Source organism: Rhamphochromis longiceps, linkage group LG6, assembly GCF_057381845.1.
Source record: "Rhamphochromis longiceps isolate RC_006_pf linkage group LG6, R_longiceps_female_GT1.1, whole genome shotgun sequence".
Lineage (NCBI taxonomy): Eukaryota > Metazoa > Chordata > Actinopteri > Cichliformes > Cichlidae > Rhamphochromis > Rhamphochromis longiceps.
In genome coordinates this window covers 38,943,707-38,971,502 of record NC_140562.1, presented here as the reverse complement: position 1 = coordinate 38,971,502, position 27,796 = coordinate 38,943,707, and the positions used below count along the sequence as shown (strand labels likewise).

Below are 27,796 nucleotides of genomic sequence, written 5' to 3'. Positions count from 1 at the left end.
GTTTTTTATCTGTTTGCCTGTTTTGGTTTGTTTGTTTGTTCTGGTTTGATTTGCAGGGTTTCTGTTTGTTTGCTGGCTTATTTTTATGGGTTTTATATTATATTATCTTTCTTTTCTACCACACCGTGTTAATAGGTGGTGTCACTCATGTACAGGCTTGATTTTTGTAAATGTTTTACCTTTTATTGTAATAAAACAAAAAGTCAAATCTTTAGGTAGCCTTTCAATGCTAAACTGGCCTGTGTGCAGTTCAGTTCTTTCACCAACTGAAAACATTTGCTGTATCATTAAACACAAAAAGTACCCAGGACTGATGCTTAGAGACTGTAGTTAAAAGAAGAGGCGATGCTACACAAGTAGTAAAACAGGTTGCTGCCATCAAGTTTAACATTAGTTAACATTTTTATTGAAGTGTTAACTAATGGCCCACCTTCTTAGCTGTAGGTACCAACAACAAATGAGAACATTTTTCATTTTAAGCTGAAAAAATGTTTTTCAGCTTAAAATGCATAAGCTGAAAAACATTTTTCAGCTTATGCATTTTATATGTTTTCTGTGTAGTTTTGTGAATAACATATGGGCTTATGAGATTTGCAAATCATTGCTTTTTGTTTTTACTTATATTTTACACAGTATCCAATAATAATAATAATAATAATAATAATAATGGATATCAAATTCTTTTCGTTTTCTTTTAGAAAAACTTCGCATCCAGTTAACAGGTATCTTCTTTGGTATCTCCTTTAAGAAAGCGGTGTTTCCGTCATCCCAGTGTTTTAAAGTTACTTGGTCTTTTCAACGGGTACTTGAAAATAGAGACAGCATCCATACTAGTACAGTAAACGCGTGGAGGCTTTCTATTTGCTGTCGGAGTCTGCAGCCTTGTTGCTAGGTAACAGCGCAGAGCGGCATTTCCAGTGTAGTTCAAGGAACGCTCTTTCCGCTTTAGTAGCTACAGAAAGGCTGCGCCAAGAAAATACATATCCCACAGTGCACTTCTCGCGGAAATGCCCGCCTCTTTTGAGCATATGACTTTCGGTACTCCAGTGAATCACAACAATACCCCGTTTGTGGTGCTGTGTGGTTCATTTAAGTATTTTGGTGGTGTTTTTCTGTCGTTAGTTGCGCAGAGTTGTTTTGAAAATGAGGCTGCAGTGTTTGTTCGCAGCTTTGTGTCTCGGCGTTGGTGTAATGGCCGGGAAATACTCCCGGGAGCTGAATGAGCCCAAACCGAACGACAGAGATGGGCAGGCAGTGGAGTTCAGGATAGCTAAGCTAAACCAGGTCTGGGAGAAAGCTCAAAGGGTATGTATTTAAGACGATCAACAGCACGATTCATGTAGCACAAATAATTTGAGGAAAATGCTGAAACAATGAAGACAGGGCAATAAGAGATACATGATCGACGTACTGAGCTATGCACAGACCCAGGGGATCAGGTGGACGTTTCCTTAGTTGGAAAAAAAAATCAGGCGTCTTTTGTTCATTGTGAAGTTGGTACTTACAGCTAAGACGGTGGGCCAAGCTTGGTATTGGAAAATTGTTGAAAAATGCGTTTTACTGCGGCTAATCCCAGTGAGCATCATTTAGCATTTAACTGCCTCTTCAGCTGCCTCATCAGACCTTTGGTCAATATTTAATAGACTGTTATTGTGAGCAAAATTCTCCAGTAGGATTATGGAAAAAAAATATCTCTCTGTGTACTTTTCTGTTTCTGCAAACTTTCTCCCTCTGCCTGTCTAACAAAGCCAACATTTTCTACTCTTTTGGATTTAACAGATGCAGTTGTCTCCAGTCCGACAGGCTGAGCTGCACAGTGACCTGAAGATCCAGGAGAAAGATGAGCTGCAGTGGAAAAAAATGAAGGTGGAGGGATTCGATGAAAATGGGGAGAAGGAGGCCCAGCTCAGGCGCAACTTCCATGGTAAGACAAACTGCAGACTGCTTCAATCAGCAGTAGTTAGAGCTTTGTCCTGTGTAGGGTAATTTCCAATAAACCAAGTTCAAAAAAGAAGAGTCTATGGCTGACGCGTGTTCCTGGTTTCCAAAAGAAATGCTTCCAGTTGCATTATGATTTGAAGACTGTTTATTTATTACAAACGGAAGATGTAACAATGAACTCCTTCCTAAAAAGCATGAAAGTTCCAAAAAATAGCAGTTATCCAGAACTAGCTGTGCACACGGTCAGAAAACTGTGAGACTCCTAACCTCTCTGTCCATGCTCCTCCCCTTCCCTCTCACACAGGGTTTCATGCTACTATTGCACTTACATAATTAAAGTGAGAGGTACCCCCTTTTAGGTTCCAATCCCAAAACAGTGACTTAAAATTACTTTATGTAAACACATATATTTTCACATTTATTAATCCTGAAAAGATGACTTATGTAATGAATCTATGAATTATAAACAAACATGAACTCAATCGTAAATAAAAATATAAAGCAGACGTCTGGCGCTTACATTACCGGCCCCTAATTGTTCTAATAATGTATTGCCTTAGAACAATTACCACATTTTTTAACTTTACAAACTTAATATGAACCACGTTTAGACATATCCAATGTTTAAACACATGACAAAATATTATTTATAGACAAATGAATTGTCCAATACTTTGCCAATCAGCTTTGCAAAGTATATTAAGGCTGGTTTCTGTCCATTTCCAAAAGAACAGATGAAAAAGAATAAGAAAGAAAAGAAGGAAAGAGAGAAAGAAGGAAAGAGCCAGAGGTTGCTAGCACATGGCTCATCGTAGGGGCTTAGTCTTTACCACTAGCCCATTCAGATTCCACAAGCAGACAAATCTTGGTGATGGGTCTGTCCAAAACATTAGTCTTTGTCTTTATCCGTACTCGGCGAACGAGACCCTTCTTGTCTGGAACAGTTTTGATGATCTTTCCCATAATCCATGAGTTTCGTGGTGCACAGTCGTCCACAAGAAGAACGACATCTCCTTCTGCAAAGTTTCTTGATGCTGTGGCCCACCGCTGACGTTCCTGAAGTTGAGGTAGGTATTCTTTAGTCCATCTCTTCCAAAATAGATTGGACATATATTGCACCTGTTTCCATCTACGTCGTGAGTAGAGGTCATTCGGGTCAAACAATCCTGGAGGCAATGAAGGTTTTGTTTTCAACAACAAAAGATGATTAGGTGTCAGAGCCTCCAAATCATTTGGGTCGCTTGATGCCCTGGTGATTGGTCGGCTGTTGATGATCGACTCTGCCTCGCATAAGACTGTATGAAGGCATTCTTCTTCCAGAACTTGTTCTCTCACAGTAGAATTCAGCACTTTTCGTATTGATCTTATCAACCTCTCCCATGCTCCGCCATGATGTGAAGCAGTGGGAGGGTTAAATGTCCACTTAATTCCATGCTGTTGAAATAGATGCTGAAACGGTGAAGTGTTCCAGTCAGCGATTGCTTCCTTCAGCTCACGATTGGCAGCAACAAAATTTGTCCCATTATCTGAGCGAATCGCCCTCACTTGTCCTCTCCGTGCTATGAAGCGCCGGATTGCATTTATGCATGAATCTGTGTCTAATGATGAGGCCAGCTCTATGTGTACTGCACGAACCGCTAAACAAGTGAATATAACACCGTATCTTTTTAAGATGGTTCTTCCACGTCTTACTTCGAATGGGCCAAAGTAGTCTACACCAACCCGGGTGAAGGGTGGATCATCTGGCAACACTCGCTCTTGTGGAAGATCAGCCATCAGTTGTTTCCCAACTCTCCCATGCAGGCGACGACATGTCACACACTTTGCGATGATCTTTCTAATGGCTGTGTTGGCACTTGGGATCCAAAACTTCTGTCGCAATTCAGAGAGCATGTGATTGCGTCCTCCATGCCCAGTTTCTTCATGTATCTGTTGGAGGACTAAGTCAGAAATGTGAAAGTCTCTAGACAGGATAATAGGCTGCTTAGCGATTTCCGGCATAGCTGCCCAGCTCAATCTTCCACCAACTCTCAACAGATCTTCCTGTAGTACAGGGTTCAGTTTGTATAAATGGCTGTTGCGCTTCACACTTTGTCCCTTGTGAAGAGCTGAAACCTCTTCCGAGAATTTCTCCTTTTGGCAAAATCTGATTATATCGAGCTCTGCTTGATTCAGGTCTTCCACTGAAATTTGTGTAGGCTTAAAGCTTGTCCTGAAACTGTCAATCTGACTTTGCCTCAGCTGTCGATCATTGTCAAAGCTATTCTCCACACTGGTTACGCATAGCTCTTTACGTTTTTGACAGAGACTCCAAAGTAAGGCTTTAAGTTTCAGGAACCACGCCACCGCTCTTTTCAACTTTGTCCATGATGAGAAGTAATTTATCAGTCTCTTGAATGGAGCAACATTTTCTTCCACCTCTATTTTGTTTACTGTGGCCTTCTTGATCTCAGGATCACCAGAAGTGATTTCCGGACAATTCAATGGAGTGTTAGGCCAAAACTCTACTGGACTGCGAAGAAAATCTGGCCCAGACACCCACGTTCTGTTCTTCATAAATTCATCTACTCTTTGCCCTCTTGAGGCGCAGTCAGCAGGATTCTTGTCTGTGCTGATGTGTTTCCACTGTTCCACATCAGAGCCTTTCAGAATAGCTGCAACTCTGTTTGCCACAAACGTACGAAAACGCGTGGTCTCATTCCGGAGATACTGGAGCACCACCGTACTGTCTGTCCAAAAAACTGATTCTGCAAGGTTCAGTTGTAGCTCTCTTCTCAGGACACTATCCATCCTAATGGCTACTGTAGCAGCAGTCAATTCCAGACGGGGTATGGTAGGAGGCCTGAGAGGCGCCACTCTGGACTTGCCCATCATAAATGCACATTGTGTCTCATTGCTCGTGTTACGCATGAGTAGGTAGCTGACTGAGCCATATGCATCCTCACTTGCATCTGCAAAGTGATGTAGTTGTGCAAATACATCATTTCCAAAATCTTTGGGCTTGAAACATCTTGCAACTGAGAAGTGTTCCAAAGCAGGAAGGCTGGTTAACCAGTCAGTCCACCGCCTCTTTATGTGCTCAGGTAAGTCGTCATCCCACCCGATCTTCAATCTGCACAATTCCTGCAGGATAATCTTTGCTGGCAAGACTGCTGGCGCCAAAATGCCTAATGGGTCATACACTGATCCAATGACAGAAAGAAGTCCTCTTCTTGTGAATGGGCGATCTTTGAAGTTGATCTTAAAGCTGAATGTGTCTGACTCAACACACCAATTGAGACCAAGGGCCCTCTCAAGTGGAAGTTTGCCATGATCCAGGTCCAGGCTTTTCATTTCTGCTGCCAGTTCACACTTTGGGATGGAGTCAAGCACCTTCCTTCGGTTGCTCACCCATTTGTTGAGACGGAAGCCTCCGTTGGCACAGATTTTCATTAGATCTTGACACATTGATATAGCTGCCTCCTCCGTAGCGACAGACTTGAGACAGTCATCAACGTAAAAGTTCTGCAATACTGTTTGAACAACTTCAGCTCTGAACTGCCTACTCTGGTCTTCAGCACACTTCCTCAAAGCGAAATTGGCACAACTGGGTGAGGATGTGGCCCCAAACAAATGCACAGTCATCTTGTGCTCAGTCAAAGCTTGATTGCAGTCGCCACCTGTCCACCAGAGGAACCTAAGTAAGTCAGAGTCACCGTCAGGCACCTTCACCTGGTGAAACATTGCTTCAACGTCTGCCATAATTGCAACAGGTTCCTGTCTAAATCGTATGACAACACCAATGAGACTGCTGGTCAAATCTGGACCCTGAAGAAGTTGATCATTCAGGGATGTGCCCTGATAGGATGCTGCACAGTCGAACACAACTCTTAATTTCTGCTTCACAGGGTGGTACACGGCGTGATGGGGTATATACCACACTTTTCCTTCTTTGTGCGCCAGTTCATCATTTGACAGTTGTACTGCATAGCCCTTTTTAAGAAGGTCTTCCATGAAGTCTGTGTACTCTTGTCGGAAGCAGTCATTCCTGAGAAATTTAAGCCTCAAGTTACGTGCTCGTTGTTCAGCGACTGAGCGATTATTTGGCATGTTGACCAATCTGTTCTTCAGAGGTAGACATATTGTATAGTGGCCATCCATCAGTTTTGCAGATTCCATGGCCATGTCCATAAACTGATGGTCCTCTCTTGACATTTCCACTTCATTATGTTTTCTTCCCTCTGGAAAATCCACCATGAACTGTTGAAGCCACAGGTTCTCTAAACGGCTCACTGCTATGCGGTTTGCATTAGCCTTGGCTGGGTTTCTCTTGTCTGCATGACAGCCAGTTTCTCTCAAAGGTCCATTCACAGTCCAACCTAGCTTGGTTCTTACAGCATACGGTCCATTACCTACACTGCTTACAACCTCCCATGGCTCCATTGCTTTAGGTACATTTGCTCCTATAAGCAATCCAATGTCAGTCTCAATTCGAGGCAGTTTTACTTCTTTAAGGTAAGGCCACTTTTCGAGATCTTTCTGTAGGGGTATGTTTTCCTTTCCTACAGGTATTGTCCTTTGTGTGAAGACATCTGGCAGATCAATAAAGTCGTCACCAGATAAACTACTGACCTCCAAGCCTGACACTACATGAGTACAGACAGGTTTCTCTTCATTCATAGTTTTCAGTAGTATGTCAGTTTTCCTTCCAGTGATCTTCAATTTGTCCATTAATGTCTCTGTACAGAATGTGGCAGAGCTTCCTGGGTCCAAGAAGGCGTAAGTCTGCACTACTACACTTCCCTTTTTGGCCTTGACCTGTACAGGAACTATTGCAAGTGTGCAGTCATCTTCCCCGGCCCCAGTTGGCCCACAATCCTCAGACTCTGCACAGACAAAGGCACTTAAGATTGTTTGACTTTCACTGTTCTTAGTTTTCTTCTCTGTGTCAGCGTCTGTGTCCCTTTTCTTGATATGCAACAATGTATGATGAGCAAGAGAACATACCTCACAGCTCACCTTTCTCTTACAAAGTTTGCTCATGTGACCTTGCTTCAAACAGCTAAAACACAGTCCTTTGCCTTTCAAAAATTCCAACTTTTCGTTGTGTGGCTTGCCCTTAAACTTACCACACAGGTCTATGATGTGCCCACCGTTACAGAACAGACATGCCTGTGGAGTGGGTTTCACATAATTTGTGTTTTCCATTGGCTTTGTGTCTTTCTCCTGAATGTCCAATGGTATGGCACTGGTGGTGAATGACTTCTTCATTACAACCCTTTTCTGATCCTTGTTACTGTTTTGTTTAATGGTGAATGGTTTAGCAGTGGTGCTATCCTTTATGTCACCAAAAACAGGGTGAAGTGCAATTTTGGCTTGTTTATTAATAAACTCCACCAAATCCTTGAACTTGACTCTTCTGTCGCCTCGCTCTTGCATACCACACACAACAGATCTCCACCTTTCACGTAACTTGTATGGAAGTTTTGCTACAATGGCTTTCAAGCTTGCGACGTTATCAAGTTCCTCCATGTAACTCACTTCAGCCATGGTGTTACAGCAAGCTGTCAGAAAGAGTGAAAACGCATTTAAAGCTTCTGCATCTTCTGGCTTGATAGGTGCCCAGTTTGAGACCTTGTTCATGTAGGCTACAGCAACTTTGTAGTCATTTCCAAAATGCTCTTTAAGGAGCTGTTTAGCCTTGTGATAGCCTACATCTGGCTTCATATGAAGGCAGCTCTTTATTAGCTCTTTCGGCTGTCCATTAGTGAACTGCTCTAAGAAGTAGAGGCGATCCTTAGGACTTTCAGTGCGAGACTCTACTCCGTGCTCAAAGGCGCTTACAAATGTATTGTAATCTAGAGGATCACCACTGAAGGTAGGGATGTCTAAAGGTGGCAATGTCATCATTTTTTGTTGTTTCACCATCAGCTCCGTTATATTATTCTGACGTGTCATAACAGTACAGAGTGTTTCAACTGCTTGCTCATCTGCTACAAAATCCACTCTAGACTGCTGCGTACCAATAGGGTGATTTTGTAAAGGCATGAATTCCCCATATCCATTTTCTGTGTTGGTGACTGGAGTTTGACTTACAGGTAATGGCATGAATCCAGAATCAATAGTCGTTGGGTATGCAGGACTCACATGTGACGAGCGCTCATTTTCAAAATTCTCTAATACCTTTAATTTAGCATCAGAGGCAGCAATAGCAGTTTGCAGATCTAGCTGCTCTCTTTTTGCTTTCAACTCAGTTTCCTGTCGTTCAAGCTCTTGTTTTTGTTTGAGAGCAGTTGCTTGTGCAAGCAATGTGGCTCTCTCCATTTCAGCTTTGAGGCGTACTGAGGAAGCAGTGGACACTTGGCTCCCAACGGCTGACCTGCGCCTCCTGCTTTTACTGCTTAATGCAGCGGACATCACAGAAACACTGTCGGAAGGCTGGATGTCTGCATCACACTGTCTAGCTTGTTCTGTGCGCTCCTCAGCTGCTTTAACCCACGTTTCCACATGTTGCATAAATCCACGAATACGACTAGCATTAGGTTCATACCAAGAACTTTGGTCCTTTTCAAATTCTTCCTCATGCATTAATACTCTCAAACTATCATTTATCTTACGCAGTTCTCCAAATGAATCTTGGTAGTCTAAACGCAATTTCTGCTTAACAGCATTCACGTTAGCATCATCTTCCATTAGCCGTTCGAGCTGATTAGCTTGGCTACTTAGGTGGCCTAGCTTAGCCTTTCTAGACTGGGTCAACCTGTGCAGCTTTTCCTCGACAGCCTTTTCTGTCATTTTTGATTCTCTTTTTCCACACACTGGTTCTTCATCACTCTCATGCATTATGACAAATTTCCACAGTAGCAAAGCTTGTTTTCATTGCTTACCGTGATTCTTCCTCCAAGTAGGCTATTGCCTTCAATCCACAGTGCACGGCGTTGCTAAACATGATCCTTTTCAGTATTCCTTTTCCCAAAAAAGGAGCAAGAAGGTTTTCTGACTAAATGTAGGGTAATTTCCAATAAACCAAGTTCAAAAAAGAAGAGTCTATGGCTGACGCGTGTTCCTGGTTTCCAAAAGAAATGCTTCCAGTTGCATTATGATTTGAAGACTGTTTATTTATTACAAACGGAAGATGTAACAATGAACTCCTTCCTAAAAAGCATGAAAGTTCCAAAAAATAGCAGTTATCCAGAACTAGCTGTGCACACGGTCAGAAAACTGTGAGACTCCTAACCTCTCTGTCCATGCTCCTCCCCTTCCCTCTCACACAGGGTTTCATGCTACTATTGCACTTACATAATTAAAGTGAGAGGTACCCCCTTTTAGGTTCCAATCCCAAAACAGTGACTTAAAATTACTTTATGTAAACACATATATTTTCACATTTATTAATCCTGAAAAGATGACTTATGTAATGAATCTATGAATTATAAACAAACATGAACTCAATCGTAAATAAAAATATAAAGCAGACGTCTGGCGCTTACATCCTGAGTCAGTTTCCTCTAGATCCTTAATCACCATCTTTAACAATCCCTGTACTGACATTTTTTATGGGTTTGATTAGTAATAATGACTGCAACGTATCCTAACACACTGGTAGTCACTAAAGCCAACAAAAAAACAGGAACAGAGAGTATCACAGGATTTCTTCTTCTTCCTCTCCTTTCACTGCTTCCTTTAGGGGCCACCACAGCAGATCATCTAGCCTATCCCTAGCATCATCTTCCATCCTCTCTGCCACTGCAACCCTCTGTATGTCCTCTTCAATTACATTTATGAACCCCCTCTGTGATCTGCCTCCTTCTCTCCTGCATAGTAGTTCCATCTTCAGCATCTTATCTTGCCTCTCTATTCAGTGGGTCACGATGCGTTGGTAAGAGCCATCTTCTCTCATCAAAAAGACAGATATTTTTAGAGTTAATGAATTTAAAGTTATTCCTTTTAATTTTCTTTTTGTCTAATATGGGAAAGCAGAAGGTTAATGACACCTGGCTTGAGAACAGCATCTTTAGTTTTTGTTTTAAACCTTGGAAAATAATAAAACGAAATCCTCTCATGCAAAAACACAAACAAAAGACTTTACAGAAGTTTTATCTTGTAAAACTGTCTGAGATCCTCCATTTTTCTTGCCACTGTAGACATGAAACGGGTCCTAAATTGCTTTGCTAGTGGTGTAAGAAAATAATAATAATCTTGAATCTAACTTTTACAAACTTTCTGAATTTCAATGTCATTTAAACCCAGTGCTAAAAAGAGACATGTTAAGACAGATTGTTTAGGTAGGTCTAATTTAGTCAAGGCATATACTGTAGATGTCAATCGAACAAAGACAAAGAAAATGTTTAATGATAGATTAAGTACATGTACTTTTTATAGTATATGTGCTAAACATGGCAAAGTTTAAGGATCACATACTTGACCATAAAAGTAAAAGTTTAACCGGAGTAAACATTCTGATGTACTGGTTTGTCATTTAAAATAAACTCTGAAGGTCATACTTCTAAGCTGTGGTAGTGATTCCCCCACTGCTCCTTCCTGCTGTTATCAGTAGCACTCTTCATATCTCACTTAATCTGTTCACTTGTCACCTGGCAGATGAGTTACTAAAAGCATACCAATTTTATTTTATGTGCTATTCAGGCTGTGGGTAAAAAGATATTTCTGTATTTTGAATTACACTTTAGATATTCTTTATGTAGTATTTAGCAGTGTTTAGACTGAGGTCCTATTGTATGATTTTAAAGGATAGGCATACTGTATCTCCCTTTATTCCTTGTGAGAGCTCGGCCAGCAGTCCACCTGCTCTGGTTCCTCTCCTTCCTCGCTCCCCTGTGGTGCAGTGACCTTCCTGCTACAGGCAGAGCAACACAGTCCCTCCTTTAGCTGGCTAAATATAATTTTTTAAGGAGCACGTCGAGTCATCTTTTCCATGCTGAATCCTGTCCTTCTCCTTAACTCATTCTAATTGAGCTTCACAGTCATTTTGTCTCCCTCATTACCTTCATTTCCTCTGCGCTTGTTCTTGATGTATTTTATATGTCAAAAGACACTCCTCACACCGGTCAGTCGGAGAACGTAAACACACAACGATGAAAGTGTGCAATGTAAACTGTTTAACTCCTCCAGCACCACAGAGATTTTCTACGGTCTTAATAAAGATTTTAAACTAGCATGCTGTATATGTAAACACACTTATTGAAGTTAATAAATGACACTGGTGATTTGCAAAAATGCTGTGATGGTGCTGAATCAGCACCTACAATAAACGTTTACTGGAGAATAATGAGGGCAGAGATTTCTCAGTCCCAAGTCCATCTTTATATGCTTTGTTTTTCAATTTGCCAAATTCATCAAAATTTTTTTTTGACCACTTATTCAGTTCAGGGTCACAGAATAACTGGAGCGTGGCTGGTACACCCTGGACCGGTTAACAGTCACTGACAAATATTTACCTTTTTATTTGCCAATAATAATAGTTATCTTTCCTGAAGGTTTTTGAATGTGCTTATTATCATTATCATCATTATTATTATTATTATTATTATTATTATTATTATTATTATCTCTTGTCTTATTCACTTTATGATGTAGACATTCTGCAAAATTGTGGGGTTGTTCACGATGCCACTGCTACTAAATTAATTAATTGACAAATACTACTTAATGTCTTGAAAAAATATTCATTCTAGGTTGTTTTTAAAAGCCATTGGCAGCCTTATCATTAGGGGTGCAACGATACTCGTATCGATATTGAACTGTTCGATACAGTGCTTTCGGTTCGGTACGCATATGTATCGAATACAAAATAAATTTTTAATTTATTTTATCAACTTTCCTTCTGACGATGCTGTCTGTGTTGAGCGCTCAGTGGATCTGCGCTCGACAGTGCAGCCTAGGCGGAGTAGTCGAACGCAGATTCACTGAGGGCAGGGCAAGCTAGCGAGACAGAAGTTACGCTCTCCTTGCAACATGGCAAATTGAACCTCTCCCACCCTCATTCAGATCTGGCGTTTGGAACTATTTTGGTTTTCATGTGACGTATGACCCTGAAGGTAAGCGTGTCATGGACTAAAGTAAAACAGTATGTTGGATGTGCCACGCAATGCTCAATTACATGGGTGGGAGCTAGTGTGTTAGCGCAGTTAGCTCGTTAACGTGTTGGCCGTCCACAACGGAGATTTGCCGTTGTGGCGTTAAGGTCATTTCAATGAGATTTACGCTGACAGCACCAGTGGGAACACAACGAATATGACTGCACATTTACACCGACATCATCCTAGTGCAAAGACAAGTGGAAGCAGAAAACAACAAGCAGCATGCTACAAACTTTACCCGAGTCATTTAGACAGCCGTTAGCACATGATTCTCCTTATGGGGACCTGATATGTTTAATATGCTGCTGAGAATATAGCCCAGAAGAAGCGTATAGTACCGCTTTTATTTTGGAAAGAGCCATTTCTCTGTAATAAACTCTCTTTTCCAAAGATGAGTGATTCCTCAATCAGATACAGGGCTCGCAAAATCGCCTGCCCAACGTCCCTGGGCTAGCGATTTTTCGGGCTACCAAAATTTATCTCTGCCCTGCCCGTTGGCCTATCGTAGGAAGGAAAAATATATGTCAATGCTTTTGCATTCTTTCGGAAATGTAGCTGGGTAATTATGTCATTGGCATCGGTGAGCCACTGTCAATATGTGACATATTGAAATCGCGTTTGAATTTGCGCTTGTTTTTTGCTTTCACTTTGCAATTGCGCACTGTGTATAGAGAGCGACAGCACTGATTGGTGAGTGATGATAATTTGCGCACCAATTCCTCTGACATCGTCTTATCAATCGTTAGCTTACTATGCAAACATGACAAGTGAAATCTCCTGCAGCAAGCTTAAACATGTGAGAGGTTGATCGCGCAGAGAATCGCTGAGCGTTATGTGAGTGCGTGTGTAAAAGCAGCAGGATATATATTGTAGCGGGTCAGGGCTGTTCGGGGTTCTGTTTGTACAGTTATGTTTTGTTTTTATTGCCATAGTGACGGGTGACGCCCTCTCGCTGCGACGGTGTGTCCTTCCGGGGTCAGAGGGCGCCCTGTGTGGTGTTGTTGTTGTTGTTGTTGCTCTGCTGTTGCGGCGCTGAGCAGTTAGCTAGCGGCAGTGTTCTTCTGCAGATGTCAATAAACGGCTGTGCTCCCTGGCTAGCTCACGGGAAGCAAGACCAAACGACACCTCCGTCTCCTCGTTGTCTGAGCTCGCCACATTGGTGTCAGAAGTGGGATGATGGTGGCACCCCATGTTCTGACCCGAGTGACTTTTCCTCCGCCGGTCGTGACCGGCCGGTGCGCCAAAAGAAGGCACCTGGACATTTGCAGGACTTTGTGTGGGGTAATGGGGTCGTCGGGGACAACTGACCCCTTAGGTGGGGGCTATGTAGCGGGTCAGGGCTGTTCGGGGTTCTGTTTGTACAGTTATGTTTTGTTTATGTTGCCATAGTGACGGGTGACGCCCTCTCACTGCGACGGTGTGTCCTTCCGGGGTCAGAGAGCGCCCTGTGTGGCGTTGTTGTTGTTGCTGTGCGGTTGCCGCGCTGAGCAGTTAGCTAGCGGCAGTGTTCTTCTGCAGATGTCAATAAACGGCTGTGCTCCCTGGCTAGCTCACGGGAAGCAAGACCAAACGATACCTCCGTCTCCTCCTTGTCTGAGCTCGCCACAATATTTTAGTTCTGCTGAGCCAAATAAGACAGGTCAGGGTGAAGAAGTGACAGCCAAAGAAAAGCTTACCACAAAACGGAAAAGTTATGACAAATCAGACTATAAGGCAAAAAGAAAGTGCAGCTTTATGGTTTCACGGACAAAAGAATTTCTGTGGCTGCAATATGACAAGCGAAATAACCAGGGCTGCACATAAGTGGTCCGCAGGTGCGCATTCGCTGTCAAAATAAAAAACGGGCACAAGATAAGAAGTTGCAACGCGTGTTTACATACATAAGATTTTCAGAAGGAGGACAGACATTTGTTTAGAACTCTTAAAGATGTCGAAGAAGCAAGCTCCTTTAAGCAATTGCTGTGATGTTCCTCCACCTCCAAAGAAATGTCAGGAGTCCGAACCACAAAAGAAGCACGTATTCTCGGAAAAGTAGTTGCAGGAGGTGAGCTGGCTTCAAACAAATGATGAACGCACAGAGATGTGGTGCGGAATGTGCCGTGAAAACTTAATAAATGACAAATTAAAAAGGCATGAACATTTTTTTTTATCGAAAAAATATCGAACCGTGACACCAAAGTATCGAACCGAACCGAGAATTTTGTGTATTGTTGCACCCCTACTTATCATGTGCTATATAGACAGAAATATAATATAATACAGCAGACATGGGCACTCAAACAATCCTGAAAGGAAACCTATAAATCCAATGAAGTTGGCCTTTGTCCAGGGTGGCTGTAGCTCACTCAGAGCAGGTTACCTACTAATCAGAAGTTTGTTTGATCACCATCTGCTCCAGTCTGCATGCCAAATATCACTGGGCAACATACTAACCCCAAGTTGCTCTCCAGTGCATCCATCCGAGTATGAATGCGTGTGAATGTTAGATAGAAAGCACTTACATAGAAGAAAGTGCTTGTGTGAATGGGTGAGTGAGACAAGTAGCCTTGAGAGCTCAGAGTAGAAAGGTGCTATATAAGAACCAGTCCATTTACCATGTCCCACCCCTGCCCCCAAAGAGCTATAGCTTTATAATAGATCAGAACTTACTGCTCACTTTTTCCATATTAACTTAGGCACAGACTTATTCTTACTGGCCCAAAATGATTTCCCAGAGGTCTTTGACTCAGTAGAGTTGACCAAGTTATTGTTTGGCTGGTATTTAGTTGCTATAAAGAAAGCAGAGAAGGCTGTCATCATATGTCAGTCAGGGTAACATCTGACTGTGTTTTGCTGCTAAGTCACAGTTTATGTAGATTTGGCTGATATATGATAGAAACTATGACAAACTCATAACTGGATGAAGCTGGTGGAAAGTGATTAATTTCGCATTTGGGAGAAAATTACGTGCAGTGATGCATTAAGTCAGCAGCAACTATGTGATTACAAAGTTTTTAAATTACACCAAGCATCTTTTTTGCTTTTCTTCAGGGGAAGAAAAGAGTATATGCTTATATTAGACAACAAATGCATATTCCATTCTCTTCCACTTATCCTTGTCAGGGTCACGGGGGAGCTGGAGCCTATCGCTGCTACCATAGGGCGAGAGGCAGGGTACACACCTGGACAGGTTGCCAGTCTTGTCACAGGGCTAACACAGAGAGAGACAACCATTCACACTCACATTCAAACCTATGGACAATTTAGAATTACCAGTTAACTTAACCTTACTAACTGCATGTCTTTGGATTTTGGGAAGAAGCTGGACTCCACACAGAAAGGCCCCAGGAAAATAAAATAACCACTAAAAATATATCTATAGTCTGACATCGACTGACTAAAATATTGGTCTGGCTCTACTTCTTCGTTACCTTCATTAGGGATCCTACTCCCCTTGATGTTTCCTTTGAAATTTATGAGTTACTGTCAAGGGGTTTAGAGTCTTGTTAAATGATTAATATGCATGTCTTAGTCACTTTAGATTCTCTTGCCTATCTCCCGCTTCCTCCCAAGATACAGCCTCTGTTGTTGTTCCTTAGAGGCTCATGTCAGGATAATTCAACACAGCGTTTGTTTAAAGTCTTGTGGTTGTGTTATGCAGTGATCCTCGCCAAGTATGGGATGGATGGGAAAAGGGACACACGGCCACTGGAGAGCAACTCACTGAAAGATCACGACATCAAGGAGGAAGATGCATTTGAGGATCCCAGACTGGACAAACTCTGGAACAAGGTTTGTGTTTGTGTGCATAATTCTGAAAATGCTGAAGTATTGCTTTATGTAAGGTGCTTTGATTTAATGCTTGCATTGTTTGTAGTGTAACTGTAAGACTTCAATGCCAACCCTGTTGCTGTTCCTCTTTAAAAACCTTATCACAGCCAGTAAAAATAAAAACTTATGGACATGAACTTCAGATCAGCTTAGTGCCACTCGGCTTCCAAGAAACAAAGAACAAGAGAACTAAACACTTTACAAGGTAACAAGCTTGTAAAATGTTTAGTGAGTCTCTGATTTCATCATTTTCACTGAACACAGCAAATCCACTACTGCGTGACAAATACATTTTTGCCACATTCTTCCATACACAGTCAACAAATACATTCAGTCTAATCAGAACTTCAAGACTCATTGATCAAATTACATCAAATCTGTAAGATCTAAACTTGTTTAATGGCCAACCAGTCACAAAGGGAGCAGCGTGAGCTAGTTCAAGCAGGAAATTCGAGCTGCATCACACACTGACAACACTAATGCAAGTGCTGATTGCTGCCTTGCATCACTGTTTCAGCTTCTCTTCCACCCCAGCATTCACACCGTAGACCCCAACTCCCCAATTTTCTAAAGTCTTTGTGTGAAAATGAGCAATCTCTGACTATTTTTATATGTCCAATATAGTTGATTGGCTTTAAAATATTCATATAAATGTAAGCATTAAAATCACTACACTTAATAAGCCTAAACCTTCTCAGACTCTTACCAAACAGTCCTGCTGTACTAAGCGTTGATTCTTTTACTGCTACTTGTAATAGTAAATTCTTTCCCATGCAAAAGATCCTCGTTCTTCTGATGCCTTTGAAACTAACTATATCTCTAATGCCTCTTCCCCCACCAGGCTAAGATCTCGGGGAAGTTCTCTGATGAGGAGCTGCTGAACTTGAAGAGGGAGTTCCAGCACCACAAGGACAAGATCCACGAGTACAACATCCTCATGGACACCGTCAGCAGGACTGAGGGTGAGCCATGTGAATCACTCCCTTTGATCCGCTGCAGGCGCGTGTGTCGCACTACTTCTGTTTAGCTTTATTAGTGTTTTCTGAGGCCAGGTTTAAAAGCAGTTCAACCCAGTCCTCCTTTCTGTTGCTTCATCCTTCGTCTATTCAAGAGATCTCCTGCAGAATATCCCTTTCTATCTTAGCAGCTCTTATTGACCCTTTTATGCCATTTACTGCTATTTTTTTTTCTCTGCAGACCTAGCTGGTGTTTGTGATCATATCAGAATCATTTTAAAAAACATAAAGCGGAGTAAATGTAAGAAATGTAAGAAATAAGGCTTACAAGGTTATAAAGTATATTATATATTATTACTAGATATATTATATATTATTATTTTTTTTGCACTAACTTGTCTTGTAGCACCTTGGTTCCTGGAGGAACGTTGTTTCGCCTCACTGTGTATTTTTAAACTGTATATGGTTGAAGTGACAATAAAGTTGAACTTGAACTTGAAGTAATATTTTCTAGATGCCATGGCTGTTCTGCACACCCGTGTTTTATAGGGTTGAAGTCTGAGTGCTCTCTGTCTGTCTGCTCAGTCTTGTGGTCATATACGTAGGTGGCAGGTATCAGACTGCACATGTTACCACCCACTACTTTGTGCTCTATCAGTGCTTGTCAAATCACATCAAGCTGTGAGTTTTAAGAGGAGCTGACAGGCCCCACTGTGTTTCAAGTAGGCACGGGGAGGACAGGCACGTCTTCGGATGTGACTTGACACTTTGCAGCTGTTACGTGCCAGAACTTTCCCGATAGCGCTGCACAGCGCTGCGTTTTTGCCATACAAGCCGGGGGTATTTCTTCTGCTTGTCTGATGCTTTTAAATATTAAGCCAATCACATGTTGCCTTGAGGGATTGTCTGTGAACTTCCACAGTACCTCCACCTCCATCCACTGCCTGTCTAGGTTCCTCAGTTTTCATCCAGTTTGGCTTCTCTTCTTTTTTTCTCCCCCTTTTCTCATCCAAATGTCAACCGTTATCATTTAGTCAGTGTGGTGCTGTACACTTAGGCTTTGTTTGGCTTTTACTTTTTTCTAGCACCACACAGGCTGTTCAAGGTTCTCCTGAAAAAGTTGCTAAATAAATGACAAATAAGCCAGTTTTCTAAAATTACCTTAATCTTTAACGGGTTATTTAATGTAATAATGTAAAAAGCTGCTAATAAAAACTGCCTTTCTTTTTGTCTTTTATTAGTTTAATTTACTTTTTGTCTCTTTCCTATTCCCTTCTGTCATCCATCCCTCATTTTCTCCATCCATCTCCTCTGCCCTCACTCCTATCTAACCCACCCACACTACCCTGCGGGCTTTTCACTTCTAATTTGCCCCCTCTCTCCCTCTTCTCCCCTTTATTTCCTTTCATCTGTTCCTCTCAACAGAAATACACAAGAACGTGATCTCTCCCCTGGAGGGTGATACCAAAGAGCACGTGCTGCAGCAGAAGCACACAGAGCTGAAGCACAAAATGAGAGACCTCAACCAGGGCTTTGAGCGCCTCCGTAAGCTCAGCCACGAGGGCTTCAGTGAAGATAGCGGTGAGACATGAAAAGCACACACACTCCCCGCTTGTCTCTTTTTGCATCTCCATTAGACGCTACATTTATCTCATCAGCTTAATTACTGGGAGTTGTAATCATAATAACACATTACTGTATCACGGCTGATGGCTTAAAGTGTTTTGCATTTTTAAAGACGTTCATTGAAAGCAGCTCACTACGCTGCATTCGCCCAGTGACGTCAAACAGCTCGGCCTTGTGCTGTTTAACAGACGAAACATTTCACTCACCAGTGCATTTTATCTCCACTCCTCAGATATGTAAGGCTGCTGTTAGTTGAGTGTGCTGCAGTTTGTGTTAGGCTTCACTTGCAGGTACAGGTTTCAGCGGGAGGTTGTTGAGAAGTTTAGATGAAGGCATTGTACCTTCTGCTGATTCATAATGATTTTGTTGCTGCGCCTTTACCTCCAGGTTGTTTCTTACTAAACCACTCGTTCCCCTCACGTCTTTGCTTCCTCTTGCAGAAATCTGTTTTTGATCCCCTTCCCTCTTTTTTTTTTTTCTTTTTTTTCTTTTACACTTGCAGTGTTGCAGTTTTGTAGTACTTCAGGAGCGAAGAGAGAGTGTGTGACAGCACCTCAAGATTAAATTCTTAATGCGAGCATTTTGCCTCTTTCATATTTTGTGTGTATTTCTATAAAGTGATAGGTTGTTGTGATTGCATGATATGAAATATCTGCTGCGACTGCTCCTCCTCAGAGCTCCCTTTCTCTTGAGTGTTTGTGGCTCCAAAATGTCTCTTTGGATTGTTTATCTTTTCATCTGCCTTTCCCTTCCTGGTCTGTAGAGTTTCGGGAGCCGCGTGTGATTGAACTGTGGGAGGCTGCCAAGAGAACCAACCTCAGCAACGATGAGCTAGAGTCTCTCAAGGTAGTGCTTACATCTCTTGTGACTGTTTTTATGTTTTTGGACACGCTCTTGCCCTGTCTGTTCCTAAATGACACTTTTTGTTTTAATGTGGTGCTACAATCTAACTTTGACTCCAACTCCACAAAACTTTTTAATCGAGCGCTCTTCTGGCACAGAAGCATTAACTGTATTATTTTCTACTACTTAGTAGCTAAGTACTACTTGTGTACTGTAAGCCACGGAAAGTGCAACTTATTATGATCATATTTTTATGTATTGCACTTTTGAAATTCACAAGTATTCCACTCTCCTGGATCTCGTTGTGCTCCTTTCACCGTTTGTCCCCTTGGGCAGCAGATTGCAGTGAACAACTCAATTTAAATGTTTTGGGGTTTCTATCAGGTTTCAGGATCAAATCTATCACAGGAAACATTCAGCTTGAATTTCCTCTGTGGCACTTAACTTCTATTTGCCTCTTGAGATACATATAAGCTACTTGTTCAGCTGTGCATGTAACTGAAGGTTAACTGAACTTACACCCCTCTATGTTGGCTGCTCTTATTCATTTAGGAGGAGCTACGTCACTTTGAGACTAAGGTAGAGAAGCACAGTCATTACAAGGAGCAGCTGGAGTTGTCCCATCAGAAGTTGCAGCATGTGGAGGCTCTAGGAGACAAGGAGCACATCAAGAGGAACAAGGAAAAGTATGACACACTCGCTGAGAAGACTAGGGAGATGGGCTACAAGGTAAGTAAGAATAAAGAGGTTCTCTTAGCATTTAATATGCTGTTTGACTTCTCACCTGCATTAGAAATGAATAATTATATGTAGTATTTGGTAATTGCTTGTAAGGCTGGAAAGGTCTGGTTGTTGGAGGACTGCAGTAATCCCAGTGTTAAGTGGCTTTTTATTTTCACAGCTTTTTGTTTGCGCTTCAAAGTTTATAACCATCTCAAAGCCATCCACACTTATCTAAGTGAAGTGTATGTATTAACGTGTGCTGTAAGGCCAGATGCATATAACAAACATTGCCAATACAGTAACATAAATGCATAAATAAAATCAAGACAACTGGTTTTCCAGTTTTCACTCCCTGCAACTTGAGCTTGAAATGTGAACAGAATTACAATTTACTATGAAAACAAGCAAACTATTGTTTTCATAGGAAGTAAACTAATAATCATTTGTGTTGACAAGCCCCTGTTTAGCTGCATAGTGGTCTTGCATTTAAATGGCGTGTGTGTGTTTGATTTCAGATGAAGAAACATATGCAGGATTTGTCCAACAAGATTTCTCGCCAGGGACTCCAACACAACGAACTCTGAGAGGTCATCACACCAGTGAAAGAACTGTAATGTTTTTGTTTAGTCACACACAACCTTGATCAACCATGCCACCATTTCTTTTTAACTTAATCAGTGTTTTCTGTGAGTCTTTTTCTACTTTTCTAGAGAATGAAATGCTTAATGAGTGAATTCCTGGTTATTTGTATGTAATATGCATGATGTATTATAAAGCAGCTTAGACTGTCAGTCAAGGTACAGATAAATTAAATATAGAAGTGTGAGCACCAGTGTGGTACTCCATAGAACAGTTATTTGTATAACAAGTGGAAATAATGTCTTATTGTTGGTGGTAGATAAGGGATAGACAGCATTATTGGCTGTCTTGACCAGACCAGGTGCAGTTGGTCTGTTTGTCCACATTACATCATATGTGCTGTTGCCACTGTAGGACCTCATAGTTTCCCTATTGACATATTTTGGTGTTACTCGAACTGTCTGATCAATATAAAATGAAGATCAAGAGTAGAAGCACTGAAAACTAGTGATCTGAAAATAAAATAGCAGTCTTTAATATTCAGTAAGATACAGGTGCCAACAACAGACATACAGTAATATTTTAAAAATACAGATTTACAACATTCGTATGCTTTGGCATGAATAAAAGCACTTAATACACTGTAGAGAAAAGCGGTCTCTGTAGTGACATTAAAGGATATTTTTTGCAAAACGTTACATTTTCGTGAGTCATCCTCATGCCGTTTCTTTCTCCTCAGAGACACTAGTGGGGAACCAAAATTATAAAAATAAATTTGCATCCATTATTTTACAATTTGTCCTGATGATATCAGGAGGGAGGTGAGAAATTGAAACAAACACTATGCTTTTCCATTCATCTGTCCCTGGCCTCTCACAGACCAGAAGCAGAGGCATTGATTACTGTGATGAATAATGTTTCTGGATGGCTGATTACTTAGTCATGTCCTGCTTGGACCACATGGGCCTGGATTAATGTAATTTGCACCCTGGGTATAACTGTAAGCTGCTTATTTTTATCGAATGCTTTTCCGCTTTGAGGTGAAATGATCACCAAGGAAGTTGGGGCTCTTGGCATTCAATTGTAAGGCATGAGATGAGATGGGCTTTATCTCACTGTGAAATCTTATTTTGATCCAAACCCAATGGCAGTCGGTGACCTCTTGTGAAAAGAGGTAGCATAAATTATATGGTGATCACAAAGCCTGAAGAAAATCAACCCAGCAAGAAATGTAAATACATGGTTTTCCATACGCAATAGCGATGATAAACAATAGTTTACGCCCATCCCCTTATAATTAAAGCCATTCAACCAGTAATCTTGGTAGTCTTGAGATTACTTGTTGGCATCGGTAAGGTAGGTTTCCATCAATCCAAAGCATATACAAGGTGTGATCATAAAGTTCCAGGACTCATATAATAAAAGGACTGTTACATTCAGCTGCGTGCTCATTCCCAAAGGCTTGCCACAGCAGATGGATTCGCTGTTTTTGGTGTGGCACAGATTTTATACCGGATGCTCTTCCTTATCCAGCCCTCCCTTTAATCCACACCTGGGACTGACACTGAGTACACTCGCTTGTGATCACCTGAGGATGGGTTTGTGTGTCCTCCTCAAACCAGAAATTTTTGCCTATAAGGCAAATCTGGATCCAAAAAAATACTAAAAGGACTTAAAATATGACTAAATTTGGGGAATCGCCCCTTTAAGGCCTTTTCCTGGATCCCAAAACACAGCAGATCATTTGCAACTACTGCTTAACCACAGACCTTGTTAATGATTTTGTTTTAAACTGGCTTGACTTTCATGTCTGTGTTGAAGAAGACATTGAGGGGGTTGAGTTTTTTGCATCTTGCATAAAAGCCAAGCAGACAACTATGTAACATTTCTGTGATAAAAGGTATCGAGACAAACGCAGGAAAAAGCTAGTTTAAAAGCAAGTAAGAGAAAAACACTTAACACAAAATAGAAGCTGCATAAGAAAGCTCCCAAAGCTTTACCGTTAGTGGAATGGACTGTGGGAATTTCATTACAATGTCACAACTGTGGGTGTGTTATTAAGTACAAAATAACCGGTATGATAATCCACCACATTTGAGTATGTCAGCTTTTCCAGAGAGTTGGAGAGAATCTGCAGTCAAAACTATTCTGAAGTGTCATCCAGTTGGGCGTTCCAGAGTCAGTTTGGTGGCCCTTGCCGCCTGCTCTCCAGCTGAGTCAGTCTGTCCTCCCTGGCCTGAACATGCTCCGCCCCCACTCTCTGAGCTGTTTCCATGGCAGTGATGTCCAGGTGGGCGTACCTGATGGAGCCCTCTTCTGGATGAGAAAATGATGGAGGGGGTTAATAAAAAAAAAATAAAATAAAAAAAAGTCTTGCTACAGTGTGTCATATACCGTAATTGTCGGGCTATAAGCCGCTACTTTTTGCACAAGCTTTGAACCCTGCGGCTTTTAGTCAGGTGCGGCTTTTCTATGGATTTTCCATGATTTTTGTGATATCGTAAGACGATTTGTTTTGTTTGTTCTGCTGTTGTACGGCACTACGTTGCCTGGCGGAAGGATCGGGGTTCAAGAGTGGTATGTTAGTCACATGTCCGTCCGCCAGGCAACGTAGTGCCGTACGAAGTAGCGCGAAAAACAAACTTCAAAGTAGCGCTACGCATTCAGCGGGAGGCGTGGATGACGAGCGGCGATAAACTTGCGAAAAGCAAGTTATGCCCAACTCCACCGGTGGATTCTGACAGCGTGGAAAAGTGCGAAAACATCCACGATCACCAACGGATTTTGAAGGGCTGGACTGCTGCATGATGGAGAGGAGGACACCGCCACGGCCCTTCTGAGGGTGTTCGACTCTGACACTGACAACGAGGATTTCTTTGGTTTTGAAAGTGACAACGAAGGAGAGAAGCGGAGAGTGGATGACGAAGCCATCCTGAGCCTGTTCGTTTCCGACATTGGAGGAGAGGACTTTGGTGGTTTTAGTGCGCAGGAAGAAGAGAAAGATGGTGGTGAATGACTGACTTTTCTTCTTGTTAAAGCCGTGTCACTGCACCTGAGCCTAAAAGGTAGTCCGAATCTATTTTTCTGGTGTGCTGTAGGTTACTGTTATGTACTACATGTGCAAATATGTACCCATAACTTGTTTTTCAAAATATTAATAAAAGGGGTGTGTCTCCAAACAGCCATCTCTTTCCTGACAATTCCCTTTGTGCATATTCTCTTACATATGATGAGTCAACATTGAAACACCTGCGGCTTTTAGTCAGGTGCGGCTAATGTATGTACAAAACAGGATTTTCCCCTGATTTTAGCTTGTGCGGCTAATATTCAGGTGCGCTTTGTAGTCCGGGAAATACGGTAATCTTAGACCAGTCTCCCAGAGATGCATTATACCCTCACTCTGCCCCTTCTGTCTCCTCAGACTGATTTTTAGTTGGTATTTCTGAAATACACATTTAACACATTAACTTCGTCTGTGTATTAAAAAGCCATAAAATTGCCTGTAATCGAAATGCTCTCATTTTATTAGGTTTTAACTGATGTAAATTGCTTTCCATCCCTCTAATAAATTGCTTCATTTTCACAGTCTAAATACGTCAGATTATGTTAATTCAGTTAGTTTACACAGAAGCACCGGGAAATAAATTGACTGTTTTCTATAAAAAAAGAATTGCACCTCCTCATTTATTGAACGTATTTATCAGGTTTTTCCTAACAGTGTGAGCTGATCCAAGAACACATTTTCATACATATATATACATATATATATGTGTGTGTGTGTGTGCGCAGCGTGGTAGTGTAGTGGTAAGACGACCTTTTGAGTGGGAGTCACAAGTTTGATTCCAGTAAGGGATGTCTGGGTCCAGTAAGGTGGGCAAGAGAAAAACTAGTAGCTCAGCTTTCCAACATTCGAAAGAAGGCTAGAGATTGAAGGTACAACACACATGCTACGGCAAGGGGGAGCCAAGACGACAGGTTGGGGGGAGAATATCATCAGCCCCACCCGCTTGGGTGAAAGTTGCAACCTAGTACCTTATACCGGGTACAACAACAAGGGGGCTATGAACACCTGCCTGTGATAATAAGCTGGCCAAAGATGGATATTGCTGTCATAAGATCCCCAAATAACCATCATGGAAGGACAGTATACTGCCCAGTATGAACCGGCAGATAGAAGCAGTAACTGACATCCTGTGGCATCCATAGTGGTGGCTTACCATTAAATGATGCTCAAGAAGAGCCCAGTGGTAATCAGAGCACTAAGTGCAGTGACCCCCATCATACCTATCATATTGTTATGATAGATATGCAGAGAATAATCAACAAATCAACCATCTGTTTCATAGCTGTTTGCCCCAGCTTTGCTTGCTATTCTATATTCTAACAACGTCTCAAACATGCCATGCATTATAACAGTGGAGATATTGCACGCAAAATGGGATTTGAAGCTATTCACTTGGCATATATAAAACCAAAAAAGAAAGCAGCAGCAGGAAAAGATAAATAGTTATCTAAAACTGTTTGAGGTGCAATGTTCTTACTGAGTCTGCAGAGCTGCACTGAGTTACCTCTCTCAGCACTGTGCGGACTGGAGCCTGGAGCCGAGCTGGGTTTCTGCAGCTCCAGCTCTGTGTAGAGTAGCTCTCTAGTTTTATACAGCAGAGGGCTAACGGGGATGTTGACATAATTAGTACTGCTGTTACTGCAAGGCCCGCAGTCCAGGGATGCAGGCGGAGGAGCCTCGTGAGAAAACCTGAACATGCCTGAAGGAGAAAACCAAAAGCAGGGGAATTAAATCTGTTGTTTCCAGGACAAAAAGTGTTACATGTAATTCATTTTAGAGTTAGAAGTCAGTATAGCAACAACAAAACTGTTACACCAGGAAAACATGAGATGTTTTGATTTATTGCAAATTTTCTTACCACAAGCTGATGTTGGTCTGTGCATGCTCGGTGGGACAGGAGGTGGTGGAGGGGCATGCAAGAGCAGAGATGGCAACAGTTTCTTCAGACTTGCAAGCTTAGAACTGATGTCACTGCTGTCGTGCCGTTCCTCCCTGATACAGAGAGGAGAGTCTGGAAACACATTTTTAGGACACTAGGATTAGACTCAAACATTCAGTATGCAGTATACATTAAGTAATGATGTAAAAAACAGTCCCTTAAGTTCTTATTTAACATTAATCAGCTAAACATCTATTAATATTTCCAGCAGACGTAGTTAAATTATGTAATTATTATTACTGATCCATAGACAGCATGTATTTATTTCACCATTTTAGGTGAAGGTCATTTTTAACAGCCTTTTCAGTTGGGTAGTTCAGTCTCAGCGGTGACTCATATTTGCTAAACTCTCACTTTTTAAGTGAAAGTAACTGATAATTGTCCCTTTGAATAAATGTACTGAAACATAATTTCTCATTAAAATGTACTGGAGTGGAAGCAAAAAAGTACTCATCTAAAGTACATTAATAAAACTGTACATCAGTGCAGTACTTGGATTAATATAGCCTGTGTTTCCTGAACTGCATTTGCAAACTGCAAACATATATTTACAATATAAATACATTTCTGGGGAAAGAACGTTTTTTTATGGAGGAAGAATCTTGCAGTGCTTCTAATGAAATAAGGACACAGTTTCATTAACAAACACACCTTGTGAATCTGCAGAAGGTGTCAGGTGCATCAGTGGAGAGCTGTCAGTCTAAAACATACGGGACACAAACAATTATTTTAAAGATTTCCCTTAAAGTGCTTTTGAATTGAATCAAAAACGTCTCAATTTACAGCTCAGTTTTAAAGACAAACATTCGAAGCTGCGTTTTGTCGTCCATTCAGAGTATTAAAGTACCATGCAATTATGCTTATTACAGTTTTTTCTGAATGCTTAAACCCTAACTGTGATTCCTGTAGCACAATCTCTAAAACTATTCAGACTTATAGCAAAACCACTCACTGAGTTTGCAAAACTAAAAGCACAAAAACTGCTTTGCACTCAGTTTGCAATTTTGTAACACACACTTTGCAAAACTGTAGGCACAATTCACTGCACAACACTCAATTACCAAATTTCCAACACACTCCTAGCAAAAGTATACACATGTATGGCTATCATTAACACTAACTTGCCAACTGTCTGGCACACTTTCACATGTGAAAACTTCTTTAGATAATTAGTTCACTTTGCAATCAGCCTAAGCACTATAATACAGGTAAGCTGTGTGTGCGGAGTACAATGGAGGGAGCAGAAAGAGTGAGAAGTAGAGGAGGCCGAGGAAGAGGACGTGGAGGTGAAGAAGTAGGATGAACAGGACGACAAGGACAAGGAGGAGCAAGAGGAAGACGAGGAGGGGGGAGAGGAAGACGAGGAGGGGGGAGAGGAAGGGTAGGAAGAGTAAGAAATAGAATTGCTGATGACATCAGAGCTACAATAGTGGACCATGTAATCAACCGTGGAGTGACCCTGAGGGAAGCTGGCCAACGGGTCCAGCCTAACTCGAGCCGCTACACTGTAGCAAGTACCATAAGGACATCTTGAAATGAGAATCGGTGAGTACAGTCACTTCGCACAAAGATTTGTAGCACTGCCATATGCCAATGAGAAACACACCAATACCATTGATGTAAAAATACTGAAATTGTTACTTTACAGAATTGCTAGATGACCAGATGCTGGGGCAGAGGAAGCATGTTCACTGCAGACCAAGTAACCCATATAGTCATTATGGCGATTGCAAATAATCCTATACTTGGAAATAAACACTTGTGTTTGTTTTGATGTGTTTGAATAAACACCAGTACTTGAAGTTTGGATCCCTCTATGCTTATGGATCTATGACAGAAGTATGAGCTCAAACTGACATAGCCTACCTTGTGCACAGAGAAAGCAAAAGCCAGATGTGTTTTGTATTCATACCATCAGTGTGCAGTTGGCGCATTGTGTGCTTAGTAGATGATGGCTTGTGTGTACTGTTTGATACGGAAACACCATTTTTACGAAGGTGTGAAGAGTTAATCTAGCTGTGTTCGCTTTTGCAAGAGAACTACAATGTTTTGATTATTGGGTGACAGGTTTTCTTATTTGTGTGAAGAGTTTTGCAAAATTAGCCAATAGTTACAAAAAATGTGCTTAAGCTATCAGAAAAAACTGTAATGGCCTTAAAGGGGCCTAGTATGCCCATAATCAGCTCCATACACTGATTCTTGGACTCTGCAAGAGTAGCAACTCTGCTACTGTCTT

General features: G+C 41.6%; 2 protein-coding genes across 6 annotated transcripts in view; one reads left to right on the top strand and one right to left on the bottom strand.

Moving 5' to 3' along the window:
• Positions 1-1,013: 1,013 nt before the first annotated feature.
• lrpap1 (low density lipoprotein receptor-related protein associated protein 1) lies at positions 1,014-21,255 on the top strand. The gene is made up of 8 exons (XM_085410691.1): positions 1,014-1,305; positions 1,780-1,924; positions 15,661-15,791; positions 16,672-16,792; positions 18,212-18,367; positions 19,176-19,258; positions 19,808-19,984; positions 20,494-21,255. Exons 1-8 carry the CDS (start codon positions 1,144-1,146, stop codon positions 20,560-20,562), a joined length of 1,044 nt encoding a protein of 347 aa, XP_085266817.1. The 5' UTR covers positions 1,014-1,143; the 3' UTR covers positions 20,563-21,255.
• A 138-nt stretch (positions 21,256-21,393) lies between these two features.
• The window catches only part of LOC146668689 (protein Dok-7-like), a 30,323-nt gene continuing 23,920 nt past the window's right edge, over positions 21,394-27,796 (bottom strand). For 3 of the 5 annotated variants that reach the window (XM_085410685.1, XM_085410688.1, XM_085410686.1), the window contains 4 exons: positions 26,212-26,260; positions 25,480-25,632; positions 25,099-25,320; positions 21,394-22,873 (listed from right to left, as the gene is read on the bottom strand). In XM_085410685.1, coding sequence (XP_085266811.1) covers positions 22,737-22,873; positions 25,099-25,320; positions 25,480-25,632; positions 26,212-26,260 — 561 coding nt within the window. In that variant the 3' untranslated portion in view covers positions 21,394-22,736. The remainder of the gene's footprint in view (positions 22,874-25,098; positions 25,321-25,479; positions 25,633-26,211; positions 26,261-27,796) is intronic. The other 2 variants (XM_085410687.1, XM_085410690.1) reach the window with 1 other exon arrangement.